This window comes from Sporothrix brasiliensis (genome assembly GCF_000820605.1).
Source record: "Sporothrix brasiliensis 5110 chromosome Unknown Cont13, whole genome shotgun sequence".
Lineage (NCBI taxonomy): Eukaryota > Fungi > Ascomycota > Sordariomycetes > Ophiostomatales > Ophiostomataceae > Sporothrix > Sporothrix brasiliensis.
Window position 1 is genome coordinate 480,733 of NW_024467132.1, and position 26,953 is coordinate 507,685.

A 26,953-nucleotide genomic window follows, 5' to 3' on the forward strand; every position below is an offset into this window, starting at 1 on the left:
ACGCAAAAGGGGCGTCGTTGTGTCGTAATTCCACACGAATACGGAAGGCAAAGGCAGAATGTGGGACATCGAAGGACTTGTACGAAGCCCACCGTGAACGTGTTCAAGAAAATGCCAGTATTACTCGTATTACTGGGCGCTCCATGATCTTGGCTGGTGACGCATTCTGCTGGTAACTGATCTCGTTGCGGATTACTTGAACAGACAAAGGCGTTTGGGCGTATCAGTTCCCCGGCCAAGCCTGGCTAGGAATGTGGTATTTGGTCCCTCAATCAGCCCCCGGCGTTCGTGTCCGACACTTTGTTGGCCAAGCAGTCCCTGCGTCCTTTGTTTTCGGGGCAACGTGTGGACGCCTTTGTGGCCCAAGCGTTCCCCAACGTGGCGAGGATGGCACAGTCGTTCGTTCCCATGTCACTCGACGGTAGCCTATACTATAGTTGGCGTGAGCACACGCCTCTTCCGCACCTTAATCATCCTCCATCCCCTCCCTCCTTGGCTGGTTCTTTCAGGAACATCCCATATACCTTTCTGCACGGGAGGCTCTGTAGGCGTTTTTCATGTTCTTTTCGTGGGAATGCCTTTGGAATATTTCGTACAGTTGCGCCGTCGTTTTACGTCGTATTGTAGGGCGTAGTTTTCCTCACTTTGGACAGGACTCCTGCTCGCCCGAATCTATCCTAGTTTCCATTGATTGTTTCACAGTTCTTTACCAGGCTCCTCTTTCTTGATATTCGCCCTCTTGCTTGTTCCTTCCCGTTTGTTTGTTTCAACATTCCTTCCCTTTTTGTTTCCCTTTGTGCTATTCTTGTGCATCGCTCTTTCTCGCCCCCCCTCTTGCCCTTCCAACCAGTCCTTGTTTACGTTTTCTCGTTCTTTCCGAGTTCCATTGCAACAATCTGCATCGTTCCTTCCCTCCACGGCAGGCCATACTGGATTAGGACTGGCGAACCGGGTAGCAACCAACCCGCCGCACTTGCCCTCCTTTCTTTCTCAAATATCTCTCCTTCGTCCGCCTTACATCAATTTTGTTCTCGTCACTTTCGCCTCTCCAGTTTCTCTCCAATTCAATTCGACCTCGGAATCCAGTACGACATACGCCAAGCATTCTGTCTGCTAGGACTCGGCAAACAAAGGTCCCGGCCGAGGGCGCTTAGCCATCACTCGCCCACTTCAGGCCGCTGCGCCCCTTTTGCTTTTCCCCCAGCAACAACGCCGACTTTCCTTTCTTTCTCGCCAACAACTCAATTTGTCTCAGTCCGAACTCAAACGCCCTTGCACCAGCCGTGTTTGCTCCTTGATCTCCCTTGAACCTGTCGACCATCGTTTCGTTCTCGCCCTCGACAACCATCCCCGGCGCTAACCAACATTTCTTCGGTATCCCTTGGATTGCCTTTCCCGCCTGTCTGGGTCCTCGAACGCGACGAGATCGACCCTCTCCTTGTCCCCACAGGCGCGAAGAATATATCTGTACGCATCGACTATCACAGCACGGGCACGGCCTATACGGTGTACGGCTACGCAACGCAGGAGCACCTGGACACAAATCGATTTTCGACCCGGCGAAGTAGGTTTCCCTGCAAGTGCCGTTGTGTCTGGGGACACGACAGACAACAGCGGGCAAAATCGACAAGCAGATTGGATTGAGCGGTCAGCATTCAGCATCAGCGTTTTGGCCCGTAGCACATTAACTCGCTCCTCGCTTCTCGCAGCCTTCACCTGGCTCTTGCAAAACCTTGACGCACCAAGCCGACGGCTCCAAAACATTTACACAAACGCTTCTCCTGGAGAGAAGACTGTTTTGTATACGACATACACAATACGATCCATTTCCGTGTGCGACACACATCTCGTTTGCGAAGGACTGACTCGCAGGTTTTTCGACAGTCGCCCAACCAGCGTTTCATTTCCTCTTAGAACTTTTGTCCCTCCATCTCCTTTCAGCCGCCATCCAGCCTTTTCATGCTTCCACGAAACATACACCTGCGTACCCGCTCGACCAGATTATTGAACGCTCTTTTTGGAGTCGTCCCTTAATTGAGGCTCTTTAGCGTTCCTGTCCCTGTCCCGCACAAGTTCGCTTTGCTGGGATCGACGTCAAATTACCCGGGCTGCTGGGCTGTGTCGTGTGCCGCTCTGTTGCTTTTTGGGGGGGACGTGTCAGGAGGCAGGGTAAACACGAGAGAGGGGGTGTACCGACAACCAACAACGACGGCGAATTGAAGACGACGGCCGTGATCTCGCTAGCCCTCGTCTTCCCTCGTCCTCTTCGTCCTCTTCGTCGACCCTGACCGACCCATTTCCGACGTCGTTACCCATCCGCCTTCTCACACGCATCCGCCACAATGGCGTTACCCGTAGCCATCCAGTCGGTCGTCTTCTACTACCTGGCATGCACGCCATGCATGTCCGCACGCACCCGGCATCGTGCCAAAAAGAAGTTCGACAAGGAGCGCAAGGAGCGCGCGGCGATGGAGGAAGACGAACCGCCAATCTACCGCCATCCCAGTCCCTTCAATGTCAACCCCTACTGGCAGGAAGAAATCATGATGGGGCCCAGTCTGCCGAAAAAGGGCCGTGCCGCCAAGCAGAACTCGAGCCAACGCAAACTCACCAGCGCCGGCAAAGATAGCAGCATTGCCACGCGTAGTAGTCTAGCGATTAGCAATCACGGAGGTGTGCCGACTAGCAGCGGTGGCAGCGGCGGCAGCGGCGGAATTCTACAAGGAGCCAACGGTGGCTCGGAGCCATTGCCAAAAGGAGCCGCAGCTGGCGCCGGTGATGCTACCGACGCAACAGCAGCCGGTGCCGCAGCCGACCGAAGAAGCGCCGACAACAGCGTGCCGGCCTCAAATAACTCCAGCGGCGCCAATGTCGCCAACAAATCACGCACGAGTGGCGGCCAGGCACCGGTCAGCCCAACATTCAACTCCGATGACGCTCGCAGCATGAGCATGCTCGAAGCCACAGCGACGGCCGCGACGGCCGCGACAGTCGGTACGACCACGACGACCAGCGCCGAGGGCTGGAACTACAAGCGGTACCAGCGCGAGGACGAGGAGCTGTGGGGCTCGGAGCCGTCTCGGACGCACAAGCTCATGGACGCCATTGTTAAGGCCGGGTCGTCTGCGGGCCGTCTGCTCGAGAGTACGCTGGGGACTAAGGAGCGCGGTTACTACAACGGTGGCAACCTCGCCGTCACCGACGAAGACCGTGCCAACTTTTACTCGCCGACCATCATCCACCCACCCGTCAACGACTACCACCCACCCGTTGTCGGCAGCAAGCCAGCCCACAAGGACGCGCTGCGCTGGATGCTGCAGCCGCCGCCGCCGGCCAAAGTGATGGAGGGCAAGGTCCCCGTCAGCCGCAGCACCAGTGTGACCAGCTCTATGAATGGAGGCAGCATGCGCCGGTCGACCACAGCCGTCGCCGGCTCCGAGGTGTCCCTCACGCGCAGAATGGCCCGCGAGGCGCGTCTGCGCCGTGGCGAGTCAGCCAACAGCGGCGCCACCGTCACGGGTCGCCCACGCGCTTCGTCTTCCACTTCGACGGAGGAAGACGATGCTGCAGCCGTTGCCGCGGCGGCGGCCACTGCCAACCTTAGCCGCACTGTTTCTCGCAAGTCTGCTACCACCGGAAACGAGATCCGTCCCAAGAGCCAGCAGCGACTCGGGTCGCGAGGTGCCGCCGCCGCCGCCGCCGCCGCTAGGAGCCGCAGCGGCAGCCTTGCATCGTCTGTCGAGGACCCAAACTGGTCGTCGGATGATGACGGCATGCTGCGCACAAAGTGGCGGTTCCCAAACTGTGCACCTCCGCCGGTCCCCGCCATGCCGTCGCTCCCCGCTACTGCCGTGCTGCCAGGCAGCAGCGGTGATGCCGGTGCCTCCTTTCCGACCTCCAGCCTCCAGCCACGGTCCTCGCTGCACGCGAACAGCCAGAACCCGAGCCGCACGAAGCTCGAGACGATCTTGAGCTCGGACGCCAGCGGCAAGATGGACATGAGCCGCAGCAGCAGCAGCAGCCGCGGACGAAAAGAAAACACGCGGCCCGGCGTCCTCAAGAGCGCCACGACGAGCACGAGCACGAGCACGAGCACAGGCGTTGCCGCGTCTCCCGGAAACGGCGATGCCACCAAGGCACCGCATGACCGCTCGGCCGGCTCGTCGCTGGACAGCGGCCTGGCTCTGTCTTCGTAGGCGACTGCCACGGGACTCGCCACGGGACTCGCCACAGGACTCGCCACGCGACTCTACCGCCTTACTTCTCTGTCACTCGCTTCCACGTTTCTTTATGTTTCTTTATTATCGCATTTGTCCCTCTTCAGCCACTACAAGTTTATGTTTTTTTTGGTCCATTTTGTCTTCTCAACCATCCTTCCGTTGCTTGTTATGCGCGGCGCATTTGGGCATTTGGGCATTGGGCATTGGGCATGTCAAAGAGCTTGTATTTTTTGTATTTTCTTTCGTTCCTTTTCATCTTCCTTGGCAAGCATTGTCCAACATTCTTGGGGCACAACACAGCATTGGAGCACACACACACCGGAGTTTTTGAATTTGTTGCAGTCATCCAAATTTTATTTTGTCACTTTTGTTATTTTTTATGGACACTATTTCGTCAGACTCTTAGAAAATCGTCTTCTTTTGTGTCCGTTTGTTATCAAATAAGGTGTTGTGGTTGCGTCGTTGATTTTCGGCAGCGCACCCTGACCTTTCCCTGTCAAACTATGTAGGACTTGATGCAGATTGGAACCATAATCGAGGCCGTTCTTCAATAAACCGTGCACAAAACACAATTGTGTCAGGAGGCGCTCCATGCACTGTGATGCAACTATCCGCCTTCTAATGACGTCTTTGCTATCTTGAGCGGCCTTGTGCTGCGCTATCGCTTTAGTGTCCCCTCTGGGAGTTACAATGTGGGGTAAAGACCACTATATTTCGGCGATAGCTCCCCCCAGTCTCACGCCAAAGTCCATGACAGCCACTGGAATCGCTGTCCTGATTGCCCTTTGTCGCTTCAGCCGAGCAGATTGCAAGGCACGAGACTGCCTTGCATAACAGACGATATGCATGGCGAGATGCCCAGTCGGACCTGGTTTCTGTTGATTCCTGTGGTGTATCTTGACCTCTGAAGTATTTCGACTGGTTTCCCGGCTGCTTCTGTCTTGCCTCTTCCCGTTGTCGTTTCTGTCTTATCCCCAGAGTCATTACGCCGGTCTTGTGTCACTCCCTCCTCTCCGTTTCTGTCATCACCTGTCATCACTTGTCATCTTATCCCTTGCGGCTCTCCTCATCGCCCCTAACCGGCCGTTTTCAACTGTCTCCCGCGAAACTAGGCGACCGGTTGTCCGTACTTTCGCCGCATCTTCTGCTTCTCTCCTGGCCATCACCGCTCCAGTCCTTCCCCCTCCAATTGCGTCCCTGAAGCGTCCCCTAGTACGCCCGTCCCGCCAGTGTCTCCGCAATGGGCTCCGTCCAAGACTCTCCCGTCGAGGAGTTTGAGGAGTTTACGGTCCTCGTCACCGGCTTTGACGTACGTGGTTCATCTTTGTCTGCAATGGAATAGTAGTGCGTCGCATGCTCACGGTTGCCTTTACCTGGCACAGGCGTTCAAGTCGGAATACCCTCAGAACCCCTCGTGGGAGATTGCCCGCCGGCTGCCCGACTACCTGCCGGCGCGGACAAAGACGGCATCCTCTACGACATCCTCTACGACGGCGGCTCCGCCGCCACCGTCTGCTCCCAGTGTACCGCCCGTGCGCATTGTCGTCTACCCAGGACCCGTCCGCGTCAACTACCAGGCTGTCCGCACGCTGGTGCCCACACTCTGGGACGGCACGCCGACCAAGGTGGGGGCGGGGCGTATGACGATGGCAAAGAGGGCAGAGAGGGCAGAGAAGGCAGAGAGGGCAGAGAGGGCACGGAATTTAAGCCCCCGAAAAAGATTGACCTCGTCCTCCACATTGGCATGGCCGGCCCCCGCCTCCACTACGCCCTCGAGCGCGTCGGCCGCCGCGACGGCTACACGTTGCGCGACGTCGACGACCAGCTGCTCGGCGACACCCCCGCCGACCGCGGCGACCCCCGCTGGCCCTGGTACGGCGTGCCGGCCGCCCTCGAGTCCCACATCGACCTGGACGACGTGCTGGCCCGGTGGCGCGCGCATGCGGCGCCCGGCGCGGACCTGCGCATCTCCGTGGACGCCGGGCGCTACCTCTGCGACTTTATCTACTTTAGCTCGCTGGCCCACCTGTACCGGCGCGACCAGGAAGCCGGCCACAAGGACGCGCGGTATGCGCGGCGCCGGGTGGCCTTTTTGCACGTGCCAGCGGCCGCCACGCCCGAGCGGGTGGAGGCCGGGCAGGCGCTCGTGGTGGCGCTGATCCGGTCGCTGGTGGAGTCGGAGGTGGTGGCCCGGGGGAGCGGCGACACGCCCAAGACGAAGGCGTCGGCGGCGGCGGCGGCTGCGGCGAGTGCGCCGGCGCCGGGGGCAGATACAGTGACGGGGAAGTGGTATCGCGACTAGGGGGGCGACCGGGACGGCGACAAGGGCACGGGAGAGGGCGAGTGAGCGGACGTGAGACTGCGTGAGAGCGAGCATGCATGAGCGACATGTGTGGCATAAGTCTAGCAATACCACCTTTTGGTTGATGACATGATTTCTAGACCCCACTGTTATGTACTATGTGTATTCGCCGTAGTGCCAGCTCGTATGCCCGATTCATGTGACATTGACCCATTGTTCTTCGCCCACGTCTCTTTCTTACCCCAGTCTCTCAACACAGCTACGTCTGTTGCTTACTATCGGCACGTCTTACGGCGCGGCAAAGCGGACGCCCGTCAGCAGTAGGCGCGTCTCGGCACATGCACGATTTGGATTGCATGTATGCATGTTGAATATGACGTCGAAATTGAGGCCAAGGGTGCAGGCTATATACAAAAACAAAAACAGATCCGCACAAACCCAGAATAACTGTCAAAACACGCTGTCTATGTATCTCTCTAATCGTCGAAGCAAACCGTAGTATCGTCTGATCGCCCCATCGTCTAGATCTTTGCGTCCGGCTTCCACAGGGCACGGCCGTACTGCGTCGGCCAGCTGATGGGCACACCCAGCTTGTGGGCCACGCGCCGCACAAACTCGGGTTCCTTGAGGAACTGGCGGGCCGCGAGGACCAGGTCGGCCTCGACGTCGCCGCCCTTTTGGACCGCGTCCTTGGCCAGCTCGGCATCCCGAACAAAGCCGACGGCGCCAAACTGGAGCGTGTCGGCGGCCTTGCTGCCCTGGGCGCGCAGGGCCTTCTTGATCGCGGGCACGAGGTCGATCTGGTAGCGGGGATGCAGCTGGATGGACTGGTCGCGGGAGTTGCCGCCGGACGAGACGTCGAGCAGGTCGACGCCCAAGGCGGGCAGCTGGTCGGCCAGCTTGACGGTGTCCTCGACGGTCCACGAGGGCGCGTCGGTGACGGTCTCGAGCCACTCGGTGGCCGACACGCGCAGGAACAGCGGCGTGCTGTCGGGGAGGACGGCCCGGACGTCCCGGACAATCTCCAGCACCAGGCGGGTGCGGTTCTCAAAGGAGCCGCCGTACTGGTCGGTGCGCTTGTTGGTGGTGGGCGACAGAAACTGCGTGAGGAGGTAGCCGTGGGCGGCGTGGATCTCAACGACGTCGACGCCGGCCGCCACGGCGCGCTTGGCCGCGGCCGCGAAGCTCGCCTTGATCTCCTGGATGTCGTCCAGCGTCACCTCGTGCGGCTGCAGCCAGTCGGGCGCATAGGGGATGGCCGAGGGCGCCCACGTGTTGTCGGGCCAGCCGCCCTCGCTCTCGAGGGCGAACAGCTTCTCGCCGCGCTGGGCCGCGTGCCACGGCGCCAGCGTGCTCGCCTTGCGGCCGGCGTGGCCCAGCTGGATGCCAATCTTGTTGCCCTGGCTGTGCACAAAGTCGGCAATGCGCTTGAGGGGCGCAATCTGGCTGTCCTGCCACAGACCCGAGTCCTCGGGCGAGATGCGGCCGTTGGGCAGGACCGCGGTGGCCTCGACAATGGTGAGGGCGGCGCCGTTCAGCGCAAACTGGCCGAGGTGGACCAGATGGAAGTCGGTCAAGTGGCCGTCGTCGGCCGAGTACATGCACATGGGCGAGACGACAAAGCGGTTGCTGAACTCGACGCCCCGGATCTTGTGCGGCGTGAAGAGGGTCGGAATGGGCTTGCCGTCAAACGTCGTCGACCGGGTGGCGGTGCCGGGCGGCGGTGTCTGGGCCGGCGTGTAGAAGGGCACACCAGCTGCGGGCAAGCTGGCGGTCTTTTTGCCGCGGTGGGTGATGCCCGTAGGACGTGTCATGGTGGCAATGAGGTGTGTCTGTGTCTTTGTGGAAGGTAGAGAGGATGTGGTGATGCTGAAATTGGGAGAGAGTGGAGAGAAGACGTGTTGGGATGAGAACAACAGATGGTGACGCGATCGAACTGAAGCGATCAATGTCATTGAGGTTGGATGGGATCGTGCCTTTTATACCGGGGGGGGAGGGGGGGTGGGGGACAGAAAAGGAGATAGAAAGAAAACAGAAAACAAGCAAAGACTGCGGAAAGCCAGAGAGGATCGAGGCCAAAGAAGCAAGAGGCAGCTGCACAAAAGTGGCTCTCCGGCAGCCAAGAACGAAAAAACGAAAAACGAAAAAAATGCGATTGCGTCTTGCCCGGCAGGAGCGATGGCCGTCTATACGCGGGGGTGGGCCCTGTGAGGGAAGGAATGCTCTCGACGAGGAAGAAGGCAGGTGCGGTCAGTGGATGGCGCCTGCTTAGCACGCAAGCAGAGCAAAACTTGCAGTTATTGAGCAGACTCGTTCGAAATCAAAATGGCAGCTGCCGAGATGCCGCTTAGGCCCGTATCGAGGGAAGGCGCGCCCTGCAAGCGAACGCGGCTCGGAAGCACTCCGAATCATGACATATCAAGGGCGCGCCACAGTGAATTACTCAGGGTCTTGCGTCTTATACGGGAGGAGGGGATCTTGAATTGCATTGCGGCCACCGGTGGCCGTATATTATTGGAGGGTTTTATTTGTGTGTTTAGTGGACCTTGGTCAAACATATTCCCGCGCGTGCTTTCTAATAAGGCAGGCTGCGTTTTGCGGCAGAATTTAGAGAGTGTGGGCACGCCCGTGACGCTAAAGGGAGAAGGAACGGGGGGATGTTCGGGGTGTCCATAGGGAAAGCGAGAAGAACGAGCCAGAAGAAGAGCCAGGAGAAGTCGATCGAATGAATAGAACCCGGACACGGCATTTACTTCCAAGGGGAGCATCTACGTCGTAAGTCGATGGAGCAAAATGATTCCCAATTCCTGCAGGCCCTTCAATGACCGCGTCGACCAACTCTACCATTATTAATGAGAATTTGACGTATGCTCAATACACCTGGCCGTTGGTGATGCATTCGCATCGACCTTGTACGTCCGTCTCCCACATCGTGGACGATACCGAGAAGGTCCCCGGAAGGCTAGCACTCGCCCGTTGGGCCGTTTTGGAGAGCCACAATGTCCGCGGCGTCAAAGGAATAAACAGTTGCAATTCGTTCGCCGCAAGGCAGTGTGAGGAGTCTGAATTCGGCTCGGAGCGCTACCAACAGCCAGGGGCTCAGGGCAGGAAGGCGCTAATGACGAAATCACGAAAGGGACCCACAGCGCCGTGCGTCGAGCCGCTTTGCTGACAAACCCAAGCGTTCCTCGTCGCGGCAGCCAGACGACCGAATTTTCGCAGCCATACATCATAAGACGTACGCACTTGTACTGGTATTTTTCATGACTACAACTAGACGATGGCAGTCTCGTCGTGCTCACTCGGACGGCTTCGAGTTGGTTCGGCAGCTGCCAACTGGGAGACTCGGCGTCGAGACTCGTTTTGTTATTCGTTATTCGTTATTCGTTTTTCTTTTGCTTTCCTGTTCAGGTCAATTGGATTTGTTGGCGGCCGTTTTTAGCTTTGCTTTTTGGTTCCTCAGCCTTACCTCGCGTCTCGCCTCGTCTCGCCTTTAGAAGCATCTTCGGTCCGCTTTTTCCTTCTATTATTCATCCAGTGGTTTTGTCAGCCAAAGAAAATTTCTTTTTGGGCGTTTACTTGTAACCTCGTCATTCTGAGCTGTTTTCCTGGATTCATAGAGAGATTTCTATTCTGTACATAGTATGTTGTATTTGGTCCACGATTGTCCCAAGCTTTTCCATTTGGGGGTCTTGAAGATCGCCAATCACTTTATTTGCCCGAGCGCTCAAAATACAGCACTCAGGAAGCGGCACATGACATGAGCCAATGACGACGCAATCAATACAGTATCACACGCAATTGGTGAGTGAAGGCCGTGTATGGAACACACAAATCACTGTACTACCACAGCTTTCTCGAAACGTTGTTTTGAAACGTCCTATCTTTTCTCCTTCTTCTATTTTTTGTGCAGGTGAAACGCATGATTATGAAACAGACGGAAACAGAACCCCGGCCAACCGCACGACGGCCGAGCTGTTAGGCCATGAAGAATACGAGATGATGAGGAGGAATAAAAGGAGTAAAGAAAAGGGGGACAAAAGGAAGTGATGAATGACGAAACCGAAGTCGAGGAAGTATGTGAAAAAAGAAAAAGTAAGAGAGGAAGAAAATGGTGTGTCGACTCCGCCTTGCATCCAATCCGATCACGGAACATCCCTCTTTCGACAACGGGCGGCGCTCTCCGCATCGTGTATGAGATGGACGGCAAGATGAGGGGAAAGAAACAAGTACGTCGTACGTCGTACGTCGTGCTTATCCTCATTAAAGTTTAGAGTTGGAGGAGAAGACACGGCGTGCAGAGCACGCCAACGACCCCAAACAGCTGGAAATAAGACCCCGGAAGCCACAAGACGGGCGTGCTCCGTGTCCGCACTGCTCGAGCGCATGGCTGTGCGCTGCAGCTTTCGATGCAATGAGCTTCAGTGCGTGCAGCTATGTATGTCATGCAAGCTCTCCATCGACAGCGTAATTTAACGTGCATAAAAAGACGAGGACGAAACGATTAGATGATGGCCAGGCACTTGACTTTGAAGTACGACGTACAATACGATTTCAACAGAGATGAAAGCAGCGTCCCGCAATGCTCTCTGTACACAAGTGGTCGGGAAAACGGGATTTCGAGAGCTGGGACTCGCAGCTTCGACATTGGCTGGGGCGCGTAGCTGTCTGCTGTGAGTTGTTCGCTGTCGGCGGGGCCAGAACCTGCCAAATGTTTCAGATGCGGCAGCCGAGGGCAGAGTCTATTTACACTGGTGGATTGGTGGATTGGCAAATGAGATCGACTTTCTTGTACTTTTTTGTCTGGGCCGTTCCATCCGCTTACACGAGAGACGAGAGACAGCGGTCCAGTGTTTGAGTGCCCTGTCCTGTGGCAAAATACAAGAAATAAAAAGGCCGAATTGGGCGAGCCTTCGACTCGTCCCTGGATCGTGCAGGTGTCAGTTGCGGGCATGTCAATAGCACAGGATGATGATTCTTTTGTACGAGGAGCTGAAAGTAAATTCAAATTAATAAATAAAATTCATACTGTGTGCGGAGTAGTCCATCTGACAGTCCACAGTTAAAGCAATCTCTGCTCATCTCGTCAACTTTGCATTAATTGATTTCCTTTTCCCCTCTTGAGCACAGACAAAGTAAAGTGAGTCGATGCTTCAGTACAAGAAGAGAAACCCCACTCTACGGAGTGCTGCATCTGTCCCTCGTGGCTCTCTGGCCTCTCCGAGCTAACAGGGGTCACTGGCAGGAAGCAGGCCAAAACTGACCAGACAGGGAACACAATGGAACAAGGCTCCGCTCGCCACGAAACCCTTTGAAACAGCAGAGTGGACGAAAAGGGTAAACGCCGGCAGAGGCGAAACGACGACACAGAGAAGGGCAGGCAGGACTGTTCAGCAATAAAGGGAAAGGGGAGACGGGAGCAGACAGAAGATACAGTAATACAGCGATGCTCCGCCCACGATAGCTCGCAGCGTAGCATGCGGGTGAACATCAACTCGGATCACTCTTTCGCGAAGTCGATCCATAAATGGGACGAGAAGTGCGTCGTGTGGGTAGGCACTTTAACAAATGGCTGGCCAGGATAAGGAGAAGATGAAGAAAATCGTTCAAAAAAGAAATCGTTCAAAACAGACGAGAAGGAAAGAAAGGGCTACGTAGACCAATCGACTAATAGTAACAAAGCATGTCATAAACCCAAGACGGCCATCGTCATCACCGTTCTGACATGGTATCCCAGACGTCCTACCCCTATCACAAACACTGGCAAGCCATGAAGCGTTGGTGGCACGAGAGACGAGTCCAAGGCCCCTCCTCCCTCCGATCACCCCCCCGGCACACCTCCGTGCACGCTCCATCTGTACATGTAGCCCCCCCCGTCTGTGGCACCCCCATCCGACCCTGGCTCAACATCGTGCCATGACAGGCCGGATGTGCCAGAGACTGGGCGCACTTGCACTTGCAGTCATAGTCGCCTGTCGTCGGAGACTGCATAAGAGTATCCGTCCCCTCTTATGTCGGCTTCGTTTGTCGTCCATCGACTGTCCTCATCATCGTCAACATCGACTCATTTGTCGTCACCGTCGTCCCACGTGTGTGGTTCGGTGCTTCTTGTCTCATCGATCGACCTTTTCTAACCAGCCATGGATTCGTAAGTTGTCCTCCTTGCATCACCTCGTACGACACCTTTCTTGCACTCGCCACTCACCACCCACTGCGCAGTGATCTCCTCCGCGTCCTCGTCGGTCAGGACCACCGCGAGTTTGTCGTCCACCGGGGCCTGCTCTGTGCCAGCAGTCCCTTTTTCCGCGACAGCATCGACGCCGTCCCGGAGGCCCTGACGCCGTCGTCTCCGGCGTCGACGCCACCTCCGTCGGCGCCCTCGCCGTCTCCGTCAACAAAACCCACCCTCATTTGGCTCTCCGGCGAGTCTGCCAATGTCTTTGAGCTGTTTGTGCTCTGGCTCTACCGCCGACACGCCTTCCGTGCGGTCGTCGAAGACGCCGTCACCATCCTCGCCCGTGAGGCCAGGCCTGATGAGGTTATTACTCTTTACCCCGAGCACGACTCGGACACGACCGACATATTGAACGACATATTGACCGACATATTGACCGACACATCGGCTGATACATTGGCGAATACATTGACCAACACATCGGCTGACTCATCGGCCTCGGCCAACTTGAGCGACCTCCATTGGCACCTGGTTCGCCTCCACCTCTTCGCCGCCTACATCGACATACCCGTCCTCCAGGACGCCGTCATGGACGCCCTGCAGGACCTGTACCTGCGCTTCGACTGGACCGCCACGCCGGCCCTCTTGACCTTTTTGTACGTCGAGGCCGACCCGCGGGCCGCCTGCCGTCTGCGCAAATGGAGTGTCGCCCTGTTGGCATGGACCCTCGCCAACAGCAACAGCAGCGGCGATGACCATGCAGAACCGGCCCGCCACGGCGGACTCGCCGAACACGCCGAACATGCCGAACACGCTCGGCTGCGCGCCCTCCTCCGCCTCATGGAACCCCTCGCCGACGAGTACGCCGCCCACATCAGCAAAATGACGGCCAGCCGCGCCGACACCCGCATCAAGAACCCCCAGCTGCGCATCCCCAGCAACCAGCTGCGCCGCGAGGACCGCCACTTTGGCTTCCGCCAGTGCTCGTTCCACAGCCACCGCCGCGCCGCCGGCGAGGGCCGCTGCCCGCACGAGCGCGCGCGGCGCCGCGGCGCCCTCGACCTCGTGTCGTCGCTGGCGCTGCCTCTGGGCTTGGGCAAAGACGTCAGGATGGACGTCAGGATGGACGTCAGGATGGATGTCAGGATGGACGTCAAAGATGCCAGCAAACCGGTCAGCGAGGCTGTCCACAACAACGTCCACAAAAACGTCAACAAAGCGGTCCACAACGTCAACAAAAACGCCAGCCATGCGCCTCGCCGGCCAAGCCAGCACTCGCCGTCGGCGTCCCTTTGCTCGCTCTCGTCCCTCTCCTCGACGTCCAGCGGCAGTGAGCCCCGGCGGGAAGACCTGCCCGTCTGGTCGCCGCTCTCTGTCACGACTCCAGGGTATGCGCCGCTGGGGATGGAGTCGACCATTTAAGCCGATTGCGTCATATTCTTCATTGGTGTCCTTTTCGTCTTCCTTCACCGTCTCCCTCCGTCTCCCTTCATCCTTGTCCATATCTCCCTCTACCCTTGTATTATGATGTATACGGCCTGCATTACGACTTTGTACACACATTGGTGTGTCACGGCCGATTGGGACGGCGTTTTATTGAATGGCTTGATGTACCGTGCTGTTATGTTTTTTTTTTTTTTTTTTTTTTTTTTTTTTTTTTTTTCATGATTTTTTATGTCGAATCGCATTCTCCTGCTTTACATCTATAGGCAAGCCTGATTGGAGGCTTATTTTATATGCACACTGCCTCTTCAGATCAAATTAATAACAGACGAAACCTTTTCGTGTCTCCTCTTTTGCCAGAAAAGGCGGAGAGACGAACACTAGGGAAGGTGAGACGGTGAGAATGAGTGTGCAGTGTGCAGGACCCGTGGTCTTGTAAATGGCCGTGTCCAGCACAGCCGACCCGTTTTATGCAAGGAACAAGTGTTGTGGAGAAGGAGAACGTATCGTGGAAGGCGTAAGAAGGATCGATGTCAGAGGTACAATTTACAAGAGGAAAACGTTCGGGTCAAAGTGCCAGGTAAGATGCACAAGGGCATGTCAGAGTCGGCTCTCTGCACAGGATTTCCAACAAATCGCAAAACAGGATTTGACGCCACACGGCTGAGCGTTTTCTCCTTGTCCGTCTTTCTGGTACTCCACACAGGGCGTCTAATTGTCGGATGTCTTTTGGCGGGTCCCATGTTTTTGTCTTGCTGTTTCTTCCCTCCTTTCCTTATTTCCTTCTCTCCTTTTTTCGTTCTTTCAACCAGTAAAGCAAGAGACGAATGGCAACCGACACGACAGGCGGTTAATAACAGCCGCCCCTCGCAAAGGCAAGATGACAAAGCGAGAGATACGCTCGGGCGGTAGTAAGATGCGTGGAAAGATTTGATCGTCACATTCCCATCTTCGCCAGTACATACAAGGAGCCCTATCTCGGCCTCGTGTTCGCGAATCCTTCATCCTCTTTGAACCACTCTTGCATCGTGTATGGCACCTAACGCGGTCATCTTCGGCCTCGGCCCTTTTCTGTTATTTTGAGATCTGCATGCAATCAAGTTGCACGCTGAGCAAAACGCAAAGTGTACGGAATAAGGCTTAGGAGTCTTACCACCTTGTCACCTCTACACTTTGTTCTTATTCTTATTCCTATTCCTTGTTCCTTGTTCCTTGTTCCCTATCTTTACGATGCTTGTTAACCTTGGGTCTCGTTTCAATTGGTTTGGGACGTTGGCGGATCGTGTCGCCTGTTGGCCGCCTCATTCAAACTATTGGATTTATTTATTTTTAACCACACGATCCATTTTCCATTTTGATTTCTAACAACCATGCTCTCGTCAATTTTGTGACTGGGCCAAGAACGTCGGTAGCGCCTGGGAAGCTGCAAATCAGGGACTGTGTTTCCTGCTCGTCCCACCGTCGTATGTTGCACCATTGGCACTGCCTTGTCCCTTTTCGTCCCCTTCCGACTATTTGGGATATTGTAATTCGTAGCTTGAAGTTGTTGTGCGTGTATTGCGACCCTACAAACGCCACTGCATAGAATACGCACGCTCTTTGGCGATCCTGTCTCTTTTGGTAGTCCCTCCAACCGACATGATATCCAAATGAAGGCTAGACCGACTTTCCACCAGGTGCACAAACCCATCCTCGACAATTTGTCAGTCTATGCCTGTCGCTGTAATTCGTAGCTTTTCTAAATCGTAGAGTCCTTCCATTCCGTATGCATTCTTCCTCCCCTCTTCCCATCCCCCTGCTCAGCCGAAATCAGGCTTAGATGCTCCAGAAATGCGCCGTTGCCTGGATCAAATATGCACGGAACGTGTGCTCGCAGAGGCGGCTGAACAGGGCCGCCCAACAGGGCCGAGAGGACCCATTTAAGAATGACAAAAACAGTGGCACACGTTTTGGGCAGCAAATCACAATGCGTCACCCCAGGTCACGACACAACGGTGAACAAGATAAGGCCCGGTGGTGACATTCTTTTTGTCATTCTGTTGCTGTTTGACTATTGCTTCTTGCGTCCGTTTTCTCATGGGGTGTTTTATTCATTTCTCTTTTTTTCCCCTTTTTTTCATTATTTTTTTTTTTTTTTCATTACGAATCTCGTCACTCGGGTCGCATCCCTGTCAGTAAGCCATCGGGAAGGGGCGGGTTTGATTGAAAGTAGAAATAATGTACGCGAAGTACGACGGTATTGTTAAGGTTTAGATCTTCCGCCAACATCCAAAAAGTATCATGACGACGACAGAAAGCAAAGAAAAATGAGTTAAAATAAGTATTCAACATAAACAATCGACGAAAGGAAAGACACAGCGTTCAAGAACCCACTTTTCCGTGCTAGTTGCCTAAACAGGAAATTTTGTCGACAAAAGAACAAAAGACCAGAGCTTCGCTTGTGAACGCCATCATCGCACAATCAGCTCTCCCCAGCGACTGGAAGCGGCAAAAGCATCGTCCAACAAAGATGCTCAGCGACATGTCTCGAGGTGTGTCGTACGGCGTGCGGACTAATGCGTCCCAGATTGTCGGAGAAGGTCCTCCGCCAGTGACGAGTTACGGCGGTGTTGCCTGCCGCTTCTCAGTCGTGCCTGCACGTCGCTCCTTCTGTGTACGGAGTACGTCGTTGTGTGCGACCTTCTTTCTCACCCCTCGCGTCGTCCGTCCCTTCCCAATTCGTGCATCGCGGGTTTTGGGTCCGTTCTTGCCCAATCTTGGGCCGCACTTTGCATACACTGCGCTTGCCACCTTTGCCCGTCGTACATCGTCGCTTCCTGTTAAGCACACCGCTCCTGTCGCTCTTTCCTACCCTGTCGTAAGCTCTTGCCGTCCTTGGTTTTGGGCTTAGTCCATGTGACGAATGCATGTGTGATGCCTCCTTTTCTTTCTCCTTGTCTTTCTCCTCGTTTCCCAGTTCTTTTTTCCCCTCGTCCTCATCAACCCGGCCAGCCCTCCCCCATGGCACCATCGAGCTCATCCACACCAAAGGGCTTCCAGCATCGCCCGAGCCCTTCAACATGTTTCGACGAGATCCTCCGTATGACAAGTGGGACATGCGGAATAGGAATGCGCGGATGCGACTTTTGCCTTGGACAGCAATGGAACCCTCGACAGGCCGAGACCTCTCACCTTTCCACTGCATCCGGGCTAACGGCTGGTACGCAGAAGCGTTTATTACGACGTTGGGGCCTCGAGCACACAGTGTCCCGCGCACAATGTCCCGGTCTGGTGGCCTCTCCTTGCATGCCTCTTGTCTTGAAAGCGATTGTCTCCGATGGGCTGACCTTTCTTGTTTCCGTTTTGTTGTGGCCCTACGGTTTTCAACCGGTGAGCGTCTCCCCTGCTCCTCTATTGGACCACCATTGGATCAACCCCCTTGGACATATTGACCTTCAGTCAAAATCACCGCCCACGTGAAGCCCATGCAGCCCAACCAGGACTCGCTCGACGACACCCTCTTTCGCAAGCTTGGTCGTCACTTCTTTCTTGCTTTTCTCGCTTTTGCTGCCTTTGGGCTTGCTTGTTTCTCGTTTCTCGTTTCTCGTTTCTCGTCTGAGCCGCGTGTCGTATTCTTCCTTGCCCTGTTTACCACGCGCCCCTCCGCATACGTCTCGGCATATGCCCCTTTTCGGTCTGTTTGCAAAACTAGCTGGGATGTCACGATGGGAAACCGAGAAACGCCAGGTCTAGACCTCGACACTAAACCTTTTGAGAGGTTGTCTCAATGTCAACAGCTAGCCGCGCCGGGACCTGGATGGCGATTGGCCCAATACCGGACTTTTTTTATTGACAGTATCATGTCGCGGTCGGGCAAACAAGGCGAAGCGCAGTCTGATAGAAAGACGCAGATAAGACAAAATGAATCGTTTGGTACGTGTGGCGTTGCCGGCCAGCTGTTGCGGTTTTACCAATTCGTCCTCACGAGCAGGGATTCGATCACATCAATTACTACGATGTACACTGCTAATACGCTCGCAACATTCTCCCGGCTCATCTGCGCGTGTTCCCATTTACCCTTCCGGAAGGGCCCTCCAAGAGAATGACAGTGCTGTCCATTGCCCCATGCCAGCATGCCTACATGCACGTGCACGCTTGTACATGTACGCTCCTCCGAGCTGCCGTGTCGAAGGATTCGTGGTGCATGGGCGCGACCACCCCTTTCCCTGCCAGTTCCATCCATGCGCCACGGCATCCGGAGCAACTTGTGTCCTGTCCCGTTTTACGTTTTGCCCTACGGCTCGAAGCGGACTGGACGTGTACGGTCTGGCCATGTGCCGAAACCCAGCAGGGCGTCTCATGTTCCAGAAACCTCGATATCATGCCAAGATATACATTTTTTATTTGTGTTCTTTCTATGCCCTTGGTCCTTAATAACGGCTCCAGATTCGCTCGCGAAAGGACAGCCACGGAATATGCCGTGGCCTTGTTACAGGATTGGAAGAAAAGAGTTGAAGTCAATACGACGAGCCCGCACTGCAAAAGACGAGGCCGTGCGTGGCTGTCTTTACTTTTCTTCCGGGTTACCATGTCATCAAACTCACCCCGCCTTTGCTCTTCAGCCTCTCCGTCACACTTCTAGACCCCTTGCTTGGGTGTCGACACCATCTCTGGCCGTGACCCAAGGCACTGAACGAAGTCGATCATATCGTCCCTCGCACAACTCTCTCTCTCTCTCTCTCTCTCTCTCTCTCTCTCTCTCTCACGTTACCTGCAGAACTGATGTAGGTTATCCTGCCCAGCTTGCGTTGATATGTTTCATTCCCAACGCCGTCCTACCGTCCCACCTCCGCTCTCCCAAAATAGCTGCACATTACTTGCCCACAGCTCTAACCAACGTGTGGTCGATATATAACGGTCGCAACCTCGCCACAGAGCAACCGTACTCTTTGTTCTGGGAGGCCATTTTGCATTTGCTATTGGTGGCCGCGTTCGTTTGACGCAAGCGCGTTCTTCTGCTGGGGTCTTGCGGCGTTTCTCTTCGTCTCTTCTTATTTGTAATTCTTTATTTTTTATACAGTCTCCTTTCCTCACCTTATGCGGTCGTTCAAGTCTCTTCCTTCTCGTTCATATACTTATTTTCACAATTCGACATGCTGTTCCTCATCTCTCGTTTTCAGTCTTGCATACACATCTCAAGAATCACTAGCTAATAATCAAATACGCCCCAATCACCTTCTAGCTCACCCACAATGGCTTCAGTCGACTCATCAGACATCCCACCCGGTTTCTTCTCCACCTTCTCCATCTCCGACCCACACAACCCAGCATCCGGGCACATCGTCAAGGCCCAGAAACGCAACCGGCGTGTCTTCGTCTGCATTCCCTGCCATCGCCGGAAGCTGAAGTGTGACAAGCTGCTTCCGTGCTCTCGGTGTACGGCAGCCGAAATGGCAGATGAATGCTCGTACATGCCACCGCCATTGCATGCTGCAAGCCGCTCGAAAAGGGGACAAGATCGGAAGGTTGTCGATCGTTACAAAGCCCCTAAGGATATCACCGAACCTACCAAGCTGCATGTAAAACGAGTATGCAGTCCATCTCTCTCTGCATCATCGGTATCGTCGCACCTGTCATCCTTGACGCCTTGTCCTTCGTCATCTCCGTCTCGGTCGCCTTCCCCGTTGCCTCCGAGCCCAATCAACCCAAAGCAAACGACAGCGTTTACGGACTCAAACGGCGAGACATATGAACAGACAAATTTCAGTGTGATCCAAAGCAACAGCAGCAGGGGTTCCAGACCATTGAATGGCGTGTCACACTGGAGCCGAATTGCATGCGAGGTGAGGCAAACCGCCCAGCACATTGCCAGATTTTGCCTTGTCGTCGCGGCAGCAAGGCTGTTCTCTTCTAACACACTTTAGTTCTCAGAGGCCCTCCCATATTTGTTTGGTACGGATTTACAGTGGCAACAGAGGTACTGCCAAATCAAGAGCCTCAAATACCTGTATCCCTGTTTCGACGACAACGTCAATTTCCCTTTTAGCAACGCAAACCCGGCTACCAAGGGCCAGATTCTCGCCTCTCTACCATCTGACGACGTTGTCGATACGCTCGTCAACCATTATCTCGACTCATTCGGTGCCACGCATTGCCTTTTCCACCCGGCACAGCTGCGGTACGAAGTCCAGCAGTTTTACGATGCGCGCTCCGAGGTGTCCGACGAATGGCTTGCCCAGCTTTGCATGATTCTCGCACTCGGTGCCGAATCCTTGCCTGACTCTCTCTTCAGTGGCTCGGGCCAGTCTTCCACAGAATGGTCAAACATCTTTCTTAACGCAGCCCAGGCCTCGTTTGGCCGCTCGTCCTATATGGTGGCGCCAACCCTCTGTACCGTTCGCACGCTCTGCATGATGCTTCTGGCCAAGTTGGTCGAAGCACAGGCCAGTGGTGGCAGCACCAGTGGAAACAATGGAGACATCGGGCGCGACAGTGCTACCACAGAAAGTAGCGACGGCATACCGTCTTTCACCAACGGCTACTCGCCTCTTGTATCTCTCATGGCGTTCACAATGAGCACAGCCAGATCTCTGCTTCTACACCGCTCAACGAAGGCTGGAATACAAGCGTTTCGCAGGTCAGATCACCCAGACGCGAGCAAGCATACAGCAGCAGACAGCGTCGAAACAGAAATGAAGCGTCGGATATGGGTCACGGTCCAACTTCTTGACCTCAAGACAGCTCTCCGAGCCGGTATGATCACAATGCAGAAGCCGGGAGACTATGATACTGAACTGCTACGGCCTCTACCGATCTCAAACGTATCGTGTAGTAGAAGTGACTGCAGTGCTATCTACGAAGGGTCGAGTTGTACCCATGTTGGTACGAAGGAAGTGTCTGGGTACTCGTATTTGAGATCAATTTCATCAAACGACTATGGCTTCCAAGCTACACACACAATGCCCATAAGCGCCGGAACCGACGACTTTCATGGTGACCCCGATGGTCTCTACCACCACAAACTAACAGCCTTCATGCCGCTGCTTGTCGCAATGGTAAACTCAGCCAACTCACCCACCACGTCCAGCCCGGGATACTCTCGAATCAAGTTATGGCATGCACGCACTCGCAAGCTTCTGGGCGAGGCCAAAGCGGCCCTTCTTCCTGGTCCAGGAGCAGGCCCGCATGCAATGGAAACCAGCGCCAGCGTTGGCTGGCAGCAGCTGGGCGTGGAGACGTTCGATCCAATCACTTCAGCCGGCCAAATGCAGCGAGCAAAAGTCCAATACCAGCATCTTGAGGCACTTGCCAATCGCGCCTTGCTTGCACTACACCACGACTCGTTCTGTCAGTCCCTGGTACGACCGGATGAGAGGATTCCAAGTCGAGAATCGTCAGAGATGTCCTCTCTGCATGAGCTGTCGAAGGCTGCTGTTGTCGAGATCTCGGTGGCCTTGCTCAATACCCACGGAGCATGGGCTGCGCCGATAACCGCGATTGTCGATCGCTGCCCGAGCATCTGCACGAATCTCACGACATCAGCAACAGCAACGGCCACAGTGGCAAGTGTGGATTCACCGTACTTGTCCTTGTTGCACCTGCCAACCGGCGGTGACCATATGATGGGACTAATCAAACCCACCGCCGCAGAGATGATGATCCAACAACAGCAGCAGCAACAACAGCAACAGCAACAGCAACAGCAACAGCAACAGCAACAGCAACAGCAACAGCAACAGCAACAGCAAGAACAGTATCGCCAACTGCAGCAGCTGCCCATCCCACTTTCGGGACGGTCCTCGCCAGCCATGTTCGGGTGTGGTGGCGACATAACGACCGTTGCTGGACTGCCAATATCCACGACAGCTGAAATGCCAACAGCAGCAGCGTGCAACACTGGGTGGCTGCTCGATCTCTGCCACGACGATTTTAGAGCGGCTTTGCTATACACGGTGCTCGTTCTGCGGGGTATCCATTGTCAGGGTCAGGGCCCTCTCCTTGGGAGCCCTCAAGAGGAAGCGTCAACCTTGACCACGGTCCGCCACAGCTACGAGACCATGCGTGACCGGTCGTACCGGTCCGTCGCCCATTTTGAGGAGTTCCTGAGCGTGGCCATCTTCTTTTCATGCTTCCGCGGCCTGCGGTCAGACGGCGACTTGCTCTCCCAGGTAGTCGATGCAACCAACGACCTCGAGCAGGTCGTCGTGACCGGGCGCAGGTACCTGCTGTGGGCAGCCGACAGCGTCACAGGCCCCGACGAGGCATCGGCCTTGATGGGGTTCAATGGGCCATTGATGGCATATGGCGGGCTGTAGACTGTTGTGCGGGATGCGAGTCGGCCGGCTCCACTCATTACACCCATTCTATGCCCTTTTCAGTCTACACCTCGCTCTTCGAGTCGCCCCAGTGGTGCTGGAAGGCGTTGACACCGTCAACAATCATGGCCTGGCGAGCAGTGCCAACATAGAGGTGGCTCGTCACCAGATGGACGCCGACGTGGTAGACGAGAGACAGGCCAAAGTAGCCACCGAACGCGAGCAGTATGGACAGTGGCGCGATGAGCGAAAACATGGTGAAGCCGGACGCAAAGGACTGGAAGGCAGAGCTCGCCGCGAGTCTGTCTGTCGTCAGCCCCGCCTGCAGGGAGCTCAATACAATGGCAATGTAGGCCATGAGAGAGGCCAACCAGCGCACATTCCCCTGGAAGAAACGCGCAAAGCGGTCCAGCCGGCCAATCAGCACAGGCACCAGCCCGCCGCGCTTCAGCTGGCTGATCTCGCGCAGGCGGTGCAGCATCATCTCGCCGTACAAGAACCGCTGGTGGAAGCGATGGGCCACGACGTCGGGCGACGTGACGACCTGCCGCGTGAGGAGTCGCCAGCTGTGCCAGGTGACCTCGGCTGGCAACAGCCCGTGTTCCTGTGCAATGCGGAAGTCACTCTCGTGGGCAACGAGCGCGGCATACGAGTACAGGAAGCCGAGGGCACAGTCCCAGAGGTGGCGCTTCTCGCAGGTGGACGATGCTGAGGAGGAGGTGGAGGCAGCCGACGCAGAGGACGTGACTGTCTTTTCTGATTGTGCCCGTTGCTGCCGCTGTTGCTGTTGCTGTCGCTGTTGCTGTTGCTGGGACTGTGGAGGCGGCTGCATCTGTGACTGGGAGCGCAGACTGCCAGGGGTGGACGACTGTGCGCTGGCATTGCTGTTGTTGTTGCCGCTTCGCCGGCTGACCCACGACCGCCGCCCGGACATGACGACAACGGTGTCGTCCCGCTTGCACTCGCACGCCAGCACCTGCTCCCAAAAGCGGGTGTCCAGCAGGAGACGCGGCAGCGGCTTGAGGTACAGCAGGTCTCGCTTGCCGCCACCGCCGCCGCGGCCGCCCTCGCTGCCCAGGCCCAGACCCAGGTGGCGGTCCATCCGCTCTGTCACGCAGATTGTGCGGCCCCGGTGGACACAGTCGTGCAGGGGCCGCGGCAGGGCGGGCGAGCCGAGCAGCCAGAACCAGTGGTGGCTGAACCCATCGAGGCGGCCGAGGCCGAGCTCGGTCACGAGGTAGGCGGCGGTCAAGGACGGGGTGGACAGCTGGGGAAGGCTCTCGTCGCGGTAGACGCCGGGCAGGTACGATTCGAGCGGCGGCGGCGGCGGTGGCGGCGATCGTGGGGGCGCCTTGGGTGAGGGGGGCAGATCAGAATTTGCATCTCCATCAGCGCCGGTCGGCCACAGGATGTTGATGGAAAAGGGCGGTGTGGGTTGGAGGGAACTGTAGGAGCCGTTCATGACGATGTATTTTTGCTGGTGGTGATCCAGCCGATGGTGTCGTGATGATTTATTCTTTTGTGTGTGTTTTTTTCTTCTTTCTTTGTTGCTCTGCGTATTAAGACGGTCAAACTCAGGTTTATTTGAATAGGTTTGGTCTTGGGTGCTGTACATTTGGTTTACCAACTTTTACGATGCTATGATATATCTCTCTTGCTATATATATACGGAACTATATACGGAACTTTGATTCTATTTTCATTTTCTCCCCATGGTCAGAATGCAAACAGGCGCGAGGCCGGTCTCAAAGGTGACCGTACCGCGTGAGTGCACCTTTGCAGCTATTTATGCTCTTGTGAGGCTCAATGAGGCCATTTTGGGGCCAGTCGTGTGGCTGCGCACCAACATCAGGATGTCGATGCTGGGCCATGTGGTCCTTTTGAGAGATGAAGGGAGGCAAAGGGCTGAAACAATCAGAACGGGACATGGCAGTTGCATGGTCAAAGCCAAAAGGCAAATAGGTAAAAATAGGTAGAGTAGGTGTGGCACAAAGATTGGGCGACAAAAGAACTTGCTGCGGCAAGGCTACAAAGACAGTAGGCGGCCTCGTGATTCGATCGAGCAACGGCAGGCACCCGACCGGCGATCGACAATAAGACAGGCGAAACCACCAGGAAATCACCAGGCGACAAGGCTGTGTCTGTGCCGGTTGACCATAAGGGGGGTCTCGTGCCCAATCAGAAGCCATGAGGGTGGCGATATCGCAAATGACGCCTGTTTCCAGTATGTCTTTATTTTCGACGCGTTGCGAATAAAATAAAATAAAATAATAGAAAACGAACCCAAATCGGCCTGGCAGATGTTCTCGTTCTCGTTACAGAGTTATTTTGTGATGGACAGTCTTTTACCTTGCTTGCCTGCCATGCGTCGACTGAGTTGTTCTTCAACGGGTGTCACATGAGAGCTGGATCATGTACTCAAAACCTCCAAGTCATGCGCCCGCCTCCCCTCATCTGCATCTGAGACAGAAATAATTCGTACAATGGGTGCCACACATCCACAGACTACTCCAGAATGATCACTTTTAAGGCAGCCATCAACCCGATGAAAGTAGGCCGTGCATCTGCGTTTCTTCAATTTTCTACGAGGCTGTATGTGGGTTCTGAAATGCGTATCCAGTTATTGTATATTTCTAATGTTCTCCCGCTGATATGAATTTAGTTAGATAATTTCAAAATATTTAATAATAACAAAGGCATGTTTTCATTTATTCAAATATTTCCTACTTTTATATTCACCGTTTGTTCCTAATAGCCCTCCACCTGTGCTTACCTTCATCGACGTTGTGAGGTCTCAATACGTATGATATCTTCACCCCTTCGTACTACCCAGCTGTGGTGATACATTTGGATTTCGTTCACACGGCTGCAAAATTGTATGCGTGGATAACATTGCTTCCTTCGCGCCGCATCGATGATTATCACAACGCCGGAAACATAAAAGGCAGAGCGGCCGTGGCATTTTCAATTTCTCGCTGCCAATCGTCAACCGCAAACTTTACACGTCCAGTGTCCACACGAAGACAGAAAGGTCCTGAACCTGCCATGCTGCAGAAATGAAAGGGTCCGTCAGAACAGGAATGAAAGACGAAGAGAATAACGGCAGTGTGAAAAATGAGGGGACCACACCCCGCGTATGAGGCACTAACGCCCTACCCGAGACACCAATTCGACGGGCCATACGCCACACCCGCGTCCAGCATATTTTGTGCCGCCTATGAACATGCCAGACATGTGTCGACAATGTGAGCTTTTGAATGAAAGAGTTCCCGGTTCCATGGCGAGCACACACTCCGCTTTGTCTGGCTCGGTACGTATCGAAAACAGGTCAGTACGACCAAACCAATGCCGTCTGGCATGCCGATGACTTGGAAGCACGTCGGCATGGACCCTGAGAGTGTCACTCCAGCTCAGCGCTGGCATGTTGCTGGACCCTTTGCCGTTTAACCATATTCTTTGTACGGAGCATGTGCGAAGTAATACAGAATACGTGGATGGGATTGTCGGATGGGCAATGAGGAACTGCGGCCATTTTCCAATGACTGGAGTGCGGCCTGGCGAGACTGTCTGGCCTGTGTCCATATTTTGCATTCCACCACCTACCCGAACCCAGAGCGCAAGCTTTCGTGTTCTCCCTGATCGCCGCGGGACCGTAAGAGTGTTTTCCTTGGTCGTCTTGGGCACGGGCGGGTTCGTGGTTTTCAATCAGGGAATATGACTCCGTAACAAAGAAAGTTACCGACAGTTTATTTTTGAAGAGGACAGCAAGATGGTACCAGGCTGGCATTTTGCAAAGACAAGCCATCAAGGCTCAACGGAGAGACACAGGGGCCAGTTTCGGCATGTTAACGGTCATCGGAATATTTGTGTCATGAGTCTGTCTCAATGAGAGGACCTGGTATTGGAATTGATGTAAATGGCACTACTAATTTGTAAAAATACTCTCTCTCTCCTCTCATTTTTTAATTTTATTTATTATTATTACTATTATTATTATTATTTTTGGTTGCACGGCTACGGCCTGCGAATCGCCGTGCATGACAGATAATTTGACGGCGACAGTGGGCAAGAAATAAGCGTAATAGAGCGATTCTATGCTCACTGCAAGACGCTGACCAGGACTTACGAAAGGGTCCATCAGGATGACAAAGAGCCGCCGGCAGCCACAGGGCCACAGGGCGTTACGCTTGGTTTACATGAACATCTGTACATCGTAAAGGACTGGAGGAGACGACTGGACGATATCTCGAGGAGGCTGGCCAGGAAGAGGCCAGACCACTTCGGCCCAGGGTCACTTGCCACGACATGGCCAATCCACAACGAACTGGACCCGCAAGCCCACTGTACTCTGCAATACGATGTAATCAGTCTGTAGCCCACTTTGACCGCCACATCTGTCTCCTCTTACCGCCTCAAACTGCCTCCACACGGAGTCGCAGCTCCACCAACTTGAGAACTCGGTAACAAAAGAGACAGCAAAAGGGACCACAGCCAGGGACACAAACTACGCAGCAGGCCC

General features: G+C 55.1%; 8 protein-coding genes across 8 annotated transcripts; 5 read left to right on the forward strand and 3 right to left on the reverse strand.

Annotated features, from left to right (window-relative positions):
• Positions 1–2,342: 2,342 nt before the first annotated feature.
• On the forward strand, positions 2,343–4,196 carry SPBR_03454 (uncharacterized protein; the record flags this gene model as incomplete). Its single annotated transcript, XM_040761745.1, has 1 exon — positions 2,343–4,196. The coding sequence occupies one exon, from the start codon at positions 2,343–2,345 to the stop codon at positions 4,194–4,196; it is 1,854 nt and encodes a 617-aa protein (XP_040623150.1).
• Positions 4,197–5,460: 1,264 nt separating this feature from the next.
• SPBR_09249 (uncharacterized protein) lies at positions 5,461–6,522 on the forward strand (the record flags this gene model as incomplete). The annotated part of the gene is made up of 3 exons (XM_040767375.1): positions 5,461–5,529; positions 5,603–5,845; positions 5,941–6,522. 3 exons carry the CDS (start codon positions 5,461–5,463, stop codon positions 6,520–6,522), a joined length of 894 nt encoding a protein of 297 aa, XP_040623151.1.
• Positions 6,523–7,043: 521 nt separating this feature from the next.
• On the reverse strand, positions 7,044–8,336 carry SPBR_03503 (NADPH dehydrogenase; the record flags this gene model as incomplete). The annotated part of the gene is made up of 1 exon (XM_040761794.1): positions 7,044–8,336. One exon carries the CDS (start codon positions 8,334–8,336, stop codon positions 7,044–7,046), a length of 1,293 nt encoding a protein of 430 aa, XP_040623152.1.
• Positions 8,337–12,662: 4,326 nt separating this feature from the next.
• On the forward strand, positions 12,663–14,119 carry SPBR_03480 (uncharacterized protein; the record flags this gene model as incomplete). The annotated part of the gene is made up of 2 exons (XM_040761771.1): positions 12,663–12,670; positions 12,742–14,119. The coding sequence occupies 2 exons, from the start codon at positions 12,663–12,665 to the stop codon at positions 14,117–14,119; spliced, it is 1,386 nt and encodes a 461-aa protein (XP_040623153.1).
• Positions 14,120–19,927: 5,808 nt separating this feature from the next.
• On the forward strand, positions 19,928–20,815 carry SPBR_03523 (uncharacterized protein; the record flags this gene model as incomplete). The annotated part of the gene is made up of 3 exons (XM_040761814.1): positions 19,928–19,962; positions 20,166–20,670; positions 20,702–20,815. 3 exons carry the CDS (start codon positions 19,928–19,930, stop codon positions 20,813–20,815), a joined length of 654 nt encoding a protein of 217 aa, XP_040623154.1.
• A 263-nt stretch (positions 20,816–21,078) lies between these two features.
• Positions 21,079–21,952, forward strand: SPBR_09251 (uncharacterized protein; the record flags this gene model as incomplete). The annotated part of the gene is made up of 2 exons (XM_040767377.1): positions 21,079–21,698; positions 21,790–21,952. The coding sequence occupies 2 exons, from the start codon at positions 21,079–21,081 to the stop codon at positions 21,950–21,952; spliced, it is 783 nt and encodes a 260-aa protein (XP_040623155.1).
• Positions 21,953–22,166: 214 nt separating this feature from the next.
• Positions 22,167–22,472, reverse strand: SPBR_03553 (uncharacterized protein; the record flags this gene model as incomplete). Its single annotated transcript, XM_040761844.1, has 1 exon — positions 22,167–22,472. The coding sequence occupies one exon, from the start codon at positions 22,470–22,472 to the stop codon at positions 22,167–22,169; it is 306 nt and encodes a 101-aa protein (XP_040623156.1).
• Positions 22,473–22,498: 26 nt separating this feature from the next.
• On the reverse strand, positions 22,499–23,896 carry SPBR_03487 (uncharacterized protein; the record flags this gene model as incomplete). Its single annotated transcript, XM_040761778.1, has 1 exon — positions 22,499–23,896. The coding sequence occupies one exon, from the start codon at positions 23,894–23,896 to the stop codon at positions 22,499–22,501; it is 1,398 nt and encodes a 465-aa protein (XP_040623157.1).
• Positions 23,897–26,953: the final 3,057 nt, after the last annotated feature.